Source organism: Trichechus manatus, unplaced genomic scaffold (genome assembly GCF_000243295.1).
Source record: "Trichechus manatus latirostris isolate Lorelei unplaced genomic scaffold, TriManLat1.0 scaffold00054, whole genome shotgun sequence".
Taxonomy (NCBI): Eukaryota; Metazoa; Chordata; class Mammalia; order Sirenia; family Trichechidae; genus Trichechus; species Trichechus manatus.
Window position 1 is genome coordinate 13,141,565 of NW_004443990.1, and position 7,071 is coordinate 13,148,635.

Consider the following 7,071-nt stretch of genomic DNA (forward strand, 5'->3'; position numbering starts at 1 on the left):
CTCGGAGTTGCCTGATCGGAAAAATTGGAGGGCGAGGCATTAGCCTTCGGGCAGCCGGCTCCCTGGGAAACGGGGCATGGAGTCAAGGCCCCAGGGCAAATCTTCTTTTCTTGGAAGCAGCTGCTGGGTTCTGAGGCGTTTCCCCCTCGGCCACCCTAAACAGGCAGTTCTGGCTGTGGCTGCTGGGCCCTGCAGTGCGACTGTGGCATGCAGCTCCTATGAAGCCCCTGCCGCCGGTCGGCGATGTCCGACTGGAGCTGTCGCCGCCGCCGCTGCCGCTGCCGGCTGTGAGTGGAGTTCCAGTCGGCTCGTCCCGGCGTCTCATGGCCGCTAGCAGCTCTTTGGTACCCGACCGGCTGCGCCTGCCGCTCTGCTTCCTGGGTGTCTTTGTCTGCTATTTCTACTATGGGATACTGCAAGAAAAGATGTGAGCGGATCCCCGGGGCTGGAACGCAGCACCACCTCCCCAATCCCGCCGCCATCTCTCCAACCTATGGCCCCGTTTGCGGACCTCCAGCCTCTGGCGCCAGGCTTTCCTCTTGTCTTCACACCGGCTTTTCGGCCCTCCCAGCACCCCGCTGCTTCTGCAGCCGGGGCTGAGCCTCCTCAGAATTCCAAAATGCGAGGGTTGGTCTCTGGATTCTCGAGCCCTGGTTCTTTTTCTTCCCTTATCTGCTATTTCCTCTGTTGGTTCTAAGGGCCTAAAGTTTTACAGACTGAGATTTCTACACCCAAACAGGCCTGCTTGACGTAGGCCAGCTCTTCTTTGGAACTCCTTGGTACCTGCAGATAGCTGATTATTCCGCCCTAAATTCCTTCTGCCTGGGGTCCTGGTTTCACCGTCTAATTTTTCATGTTTTTTCAGCTCCATCCTTTATGGGTATTCTTACTCCTAAGCTAGGAGATCAGCAGACTGGGATGTCTAGTTTTTAGATCCAATAAAATCATCCCCTTTTGTAGATGAGGAGAGGGTTCCTTATCAAACTCTCCCCACGTGCAGAAAGGCAAGATAAGTTCAAAGATCTAGGCATACTATATGACAGCGAAGGAAATATACTAATTCCTCCCTTCTTTTTCTCCTGTGTTTTATTCTTAGAACAAGAGGAAAGTATGGGGAGGGAGCCAAGCAAGAGAAATTCACCTTTGCCTTAACTTTGGTCTTCATCCAATGTGTGATCAATGGTGTATTTGCCAAGATCTGTGAGTACCTAGAGAGTACCTGATGTGTGCCCCCACCCCTTTGAATCCGGAGCATTAGGCAGTGATGGTAATTCAGCCTTAGTGTCTAATTCCCACAGCCCCCACCCCATTTAGTGCTTACACGAGCTCTGTATGGTCTATAAAACTAATGGCTTCGGAACAGGGTAAAACCATATTTCCTTAAATTAAAGCAACTTCTGAGTCAGAAATGTGTAGAAAATGGGTCTTCTGTGTTCCAAATCCCCGCTGAGAATACTTAAAAACATTTTTTTTTCTTTGTCCCTTTGACTTTATGTTTTGCATTTTCTCTCATTCACTGGGGCTAGTACCAGGGCTAATTAGTCCCTTGGACTGAATGACATCCCCTCGCCCCCTGCATGTAGTCTTGTGTTAGGTTTAGGTGGGATTGAAGAGTTGAATAATGTTCAGAAATTTTCCGGTCTAAGAGGACAGAAATAGCTTGTGCTCTTTGGGAGCCTCTCATCCTATTTGACAAACAAGTTCCTTTCACGCGCCTTCGACTTTTGCTCAGTGGTCCATCCTAGCCCCGCCAGGTTTCTCTTCTATGTTTTTTTCTCTTCTCCCAGTGATCCAGTTTTTTGACACTGCCAGGGTGGATCGTACCCGGAGCTGGCTCTATGCTGCCTGTTCTGTCTCCTATCTGGGTGCGATGGTCTCCAGCAACTCAGCACTACAGTTTGTCAACTACCCAACCCAGGTGAAACCTCAAGGTGGGATGAGGGTTGGCTCAGAAGTTGTTTGAAAAGGACTAAGACTTCTTTCCTCAGGTCTGTGACTTATAGAAAGAGCAAACAACCCTAGAAGAGTGTGTTTGAGAAGTTCAGAGGGTGTAAAACCACAGAACTCTGGTTTAGTAGTGGTGGGTCAGGCTGTAATAGGGCTGCTTTCTGAGGCTGAGGTCCCTGGTGCAAGCCCCACACTTACTCATCTTTCTCACCCCAGCACCTAGCACAGTACCTGGCCCATCACAGATACTCCTAAATTATTTGCTGAATTTAATTTCAGGTCCTTGGTAAATCCTGCAAGCCAATTCCAGGTAAGCAGAAGAAGATGCTCTCCATCTTCCATTCTCACTCTTCCTGTAGTAAGCACTCTCCTCCTCTACTAGAGCTGGGCTTCATTGTCCCATCATAGCTATCTCCAAGGACTTCCTCCTTCCCCTCCCCCTGCCCATCCTGTCATCTATATCACTTCCTGTGTTGTGGGGTGTGCATAGGCTTGTAATCCTTAATGGGAGCTAGAGTCTGACCTAGTCTGCTTCACATGGTCAGGCATTTCAGTGTCCCATGCGTTTACATTGTATTTGGCACCCCAAATCCCAGTTTGATCTTAACTTTATCTCACACTTCCCTACTACTCCCTACCCTTGTCCTGTTCCTTCCTGGACCTTTCACCTTTGTTCTCTACCTTTCTCTGCCTTATATTTTTTGCTCAACCCTGTTACTCAGTCTTCTGTCTAGGTGCCAGCTTAGCGCCTTCCTCTTATCCTCTATAGGCCCTCCTTTTCAGGCATTATTTTCTCCCATGAGTCTCTTCTTGGCTTCTGGGAGGAGACTGTTGGGTCATCGGTAGTCACCTACGGGTGCCTGAATTTTCCACTCTGTTTCTTTCCTGTAGTCATGCTCCTTGGGGTGACCCTCTTGAAGAAGAAGTACCCACTGGCCAAGTACCTGTGTGTGTTGCTAATTGTGGCTGGAGTGGCCCTGTTCATGTACAAACCCAAGAAAGTAGTCGGGATGGAAGAACACACAATTGGCTACGGAGAGCTGCTCCTGGTATGTGATCCTGATGGGGCAGACAGCCTTTTCCAGCAGACTTAATTGAAGGATATCTCCACCTGGGCAGGCAGAAGGCCAGTTGCATGATTTAAGGGAGATGATACTCCTTGCCCCTATTTCTGGTCTTCGTGTCTTGCAACAGGCTCCCTGGCTCTGCCAAAGGGAAGCCTGAAATGCTAAGCTCCTGCTCTCCTTCTGGGAAAAATACGTCTCTGAGCCCTGTATCTAAATCCTGGCATGAGGTCAGTGTGTGAGACCTGAGAGCAAAGAAGGAGGGCCTTCCTAGAAACCTGGAAGTTGGAGTTTAAAAACAATGCAATAGTAACTATCGCTTACTACGTATTAGGCACTGTTCAAAGTAAAAATGGATAAATGTTTACAATAACTTCATAACATATGTAGTATTGTCCCCGTTTTATAGATGAAGAAACTGAGGCACAGAGAGGTTGAGTTACTTACCTGTGGTTACATGGCTATTAAGTGGCAGAGTCAGGATTCCAGTCCAGGCAGTCTCATCAAAGAATCTGGTCTCTGGAGCACTGCGCTCCAAGCCAGGAGGCTAACCTGCTGGGACTAGATTTCCCCTCTCCAGCTTTAATGGGGAGTGTGTGTGGCTCACCACAGCCTATTTTAGATGGCTGCACACCAGCCTCCGTGGCATTGTGTTGAGAAGCGGTAGGCTTCCTTCCCCACTCTGATTGCTCTGCAACTATGTGGCTCGTATAGCCGTCATTCCGGTGTCAGAGAGCTAGCATAGTCTACCCCTACCCCACACCATTAGCCAAATGGCAGTATCTTGTGTTGAGGACTCTGTCTTAAGGCCACAGCTTTCTAAGGAGCCTGAGGGTAAGAATCCTGTGTCCTGGGCTAGGAGGGACCCTGTTGGCCTTGTCACTGCAGGCTGCACCCTTTCTTTCTAGCTCTTGTCTCTGACCCTGGATGGACTGACAGGTGTTTCCCAGGATCACATGCGGGCTCATTACCAAACAAGCTCCAACCACATGATGTTGAATGTCAACCTTTGGTCAACATTGCTGCTGGGAGCCGGTAAGGAGCAGAGCTGCTATTCTTCCCATGTATCACCAGAGGGCAGGCTGCCCTTGTCCCGTTGATCCCATGCTCTGCTGGCAGTTGCCAACTTTGCCCAGTTCAGGGGACGGCCTCAGTTCCAAGATGCCTGCGTCTAGGCTCCTGAGTCCTGGAGAAACCTTCACCAGGGGAATCTGCCTGTTACCTGTTAATTGGCACAGATGGGTAGACCTGCCATATATGGGGGGACACACACTAGTGAAACACAGGGAGTACCTCTGGAAATTTACCCTCTTATGATAGATATGAGACATTGGCTTGGTGTTTACTGACTATAGATGAGACAGACTTAGGTGTACTGAATGTAGTTCAGACATGCATGCGTTTGCTTTTAAATCAGTGCTTCCCAATCTTTTTCAAATTTTGGCACGTGTAGAAAGTATTTTTTGTATAGCCCTGGTGGCATAGTGGTTAAGAGCTTGGCTGCTGATCAAAAGGTTGGCAGTTCATATCTACCAGCTGCTCCTTGGAAACTCTATGGGGCAGTTCTGTTCTGTCCTATAGGGTTGCTGTGAGTCAGAACCCACTCGACGGCACCTAACAATAACAGCAACGTGGGGGAAAGTCGACTTGATGGCAACGGGTTTGGTTTTTTTAATGGGGTGAATGGAGGAGCGTGCTCATGACTGGAAATGACCAGCGTTAGGGGCTGCCTTGAGCTAGGGACGTGCAGATCAGTGTCTCCACAACATCTCTGCTTTATATCTCTGCTGTAGTTCTGCATTAACTTTTGTAACCGTTAACTTCCAAGCCTTTCCCACGAAATTGAGAGTCTTTCGTTAGTTCTTCTCGTCAGAAAAAAACAGGAGAAGGATGCATGATGGGACAGTACAGACTCATTCCATACACTTCCCCATGCTCTGCCCTCCTCCAGAGTGACTTTAGTGCAGGTATGTGTGCAGGTTGGGCACACAAGATGGGTTACTCATCTTTTGGCATTTTTTCTATAGGAATCCTGTTCACTGGGGAGCTCTGGGAGTTTGTGAGCTTTGCTGAGAGGTATCCTGCCATCATCTATAACATCCTGCTCTTTGGCCTGACCAGTGCGCTGGGTCAAGTGAGTACCTTGAGAGGAGGTGGCCTGGGTTTCCTACTGTGGCAGCTGGTTCCCTAAGAAAGCCTGGCCTGGCCGGGAGAAGAGGGGTGGCAAGATTAGCCCTGATGTTCTGTTACAGACTTTAGGCCTCATGGCAGATAACCAGGAACCAGCCTGATCCTGCTTTCCTCTGTCTCTCTCTAGAGCTTCATCTTCATGACAGTTGTATATTTTGGTCCGCTGACCTGCTCCATCATCACCACAACTCGAAAGTTCTTCACCATTTTGGCCTCTGTGATCCTCTTCGCCAACCCTATCAGCCCCATGCAGTGGGTGGGCACTGTGTTGGTGTTCCTGGGTAAGTTGCATCCAGAGCGGGCCTCTGTGCCACACACAGGGACAGTGAATGGAGCATTAGACTTTTTTCCTAACATTTGTTTGTACGTTTATGAAGTTTATATAGTTATTTTAGAGAAAGCCTTTTTAAAAGAGAATGGCATTACTTTTATCCAGCCTTCCTAATGAGCATTTTATCTTAGTGTATTTTCTTCCAATGACTTAGATTTCCCCAGATACTGAGCAGGACAGAATTATGCTCATTCCCTCTTAATGGGGGAACTGAGAGAAATGACTAAGAAGTTATGTTTCTTTGAATCTTGCTGTGTTTCACATATTTTTTATATTGTATATGTACATGTAATTGCCAGTATTTAGTGAGTTTTTCATTGATGCCATTCTATTTTCTCTTGGAAAGTTACTTAAAACCAGTGTTCTGAAGTTAATATTACTTAAAGCCCCAATTTTGGAGAACCAAGGCTAACTCCTCTCCACTGCTCCCAGTCATTGGTAGGTTTCAGTTCCGCCTATAAAGCTGAACCGATTTTCTCTCTTTCTGTAGGTCTCGGTCTTGATGCCAAGTTTGGGAAAGGAGCCAAGAAGACTTCCCACTAGGAAGAGGGACACTACCTCCACTCCAAAAATATTTAACTTATTATCTCAAAAGTGGCATCTCTTGGGAAAGTGGACTCAATAGGAACAAGGGACTGAGTTCCAGTCTTTTTTTAAAAAAACAAGGAAATAAAATCATATAATCTAAAAAAAGGAAAAAAAAAAAAACCTTGGATTTTAACAAGACAGAGTTGGCGTTTTCTGTTCCCGATGACCTGGAGCACAGTCTAGCTCAAATAAAGAGAGAAGGCAAAGGTAGAACGTGACGTTCGCTTACCCAAGCTGCTCCTCTCTCAGGTGTGGTTAACATGGTGCATAATTCCCCAAGAGCCTGGGCATTATGGGGAGGAACTTTAATAGATTATACTGTTGCGCCAGCGGCCTCTGTTCCAATGGGTGGTAAGGGACTAAATATGCTGGGACAGGTGGCTGTCTGTTAGAGCCGGAAAATATAAAACTCTATCTCTCTTAAAGCTCTAGTGGGCAAATATTCATAAAAAGCTAAAGGTATGTTCTCTCCTCAAGAAACTTCTCTAGAGACTGAGGTAAAATGAACCCAGAGCCTCAGAGTCAGCTGTATTTTTGCACTTCCCCACTGTCTCCCTTAAGCCAAAGCTCAACCAAGGCTGGAGTGGAGACCCATGTGTATGTCGTGAACAGCTTTGGAAGGCCTATGAATGTACTTTTCCTGATTTCCATCCCTCCATCTCTGTTGTCAGTCTACCTGGTCCCCTCCTGGGGAGGCTGGATTAATCCTTCCTATTCCCCTGCCCCCTTCAGCTGCTAAAGCACTGCAGCCCTCTGCCTTCCTGGCTGTGCCAAGGTGTTGCCATGCCAGCTTCTGCCTGTTGAAAGGGATGCTGGAAGCAGGCATGGTGGCTGAGTCCTGGCTCAGAGTCCCTGTCAAGTTTCTGGGTGGCAATGAGGGGAGCATACGGAGCATGGAGTAGAGCCCCCCGCCCACTGCTGCCTTCAGAGCTGGAGATCACAATCCTCCAA

The 7,071-nt window shown here is 48.0% G+C and overlaps 1 protein-coding gene across 2 annotated transcripts; it reads left to right on the forward strand.

Moving 5' to 3' along the window:
- The first annotated feature begins 208 nt into the window (after positions 1–208).
- SLC35B1 (solute carrier family 35 member B1) lies at positions 209–6,253 on the forward strand. Of its 2 annotated transcripts, XM_004377957.2 has the most exons (9): positions 209–427; positions 1,097–1,200; positions 1,788–1,918; positions 2,227–2,257; positions 2,839–2,996; positions 3,920–4,046; positions 5,039–5,145; positions 5,329–5,482; positions 6,023–6,253. In XM_004377957.2, the coding sequence occupies exons 1-9, from the start codon at positions 219–221 to the stop codon at positions 6,073–6,075; spliced, it is 1,074 nt and encodes a 357-aa protein (XP_004378014.1). In that variant the 5' UTR covers positions 209–218; the 3' UTR covers positions 6,076–6,253. The 2 variants fall into 2 exon arrangements, with proteins under 2 accessions (XP_004378014.1, XP_023588545.1); XM_023732777.1 differs by lacking the exon at positions 1,097–1,200 and having other exon boundaries at positions 269–427.
- Positions 6,254–7,071: the final 818 nt, after the last annotated feature.

Coding starts and splice junctions, on each gene's coding strand:
- SLC35B1 (XM_004377957.2), top strand. CDS start 219: ATGAAGCCCCTGCCGCCGGTCGGCGATGTCCGACTGGAGCTGTCGCCG. Junction 1,919..2,226: donor TTGTCAACTACCCAACCCAG/GTGAAACCTCAA, acceptor ATTTAATTTCAG/GTCCTTGGTAAATCCTGCAA. Junction 5,146..5,328: donor TGACCAGTGCGCTGGGTCAA/GTGAGTACCTTG, acceptor GTCTCTCTCTAG/AGCTTCATCTTCATGACAGT.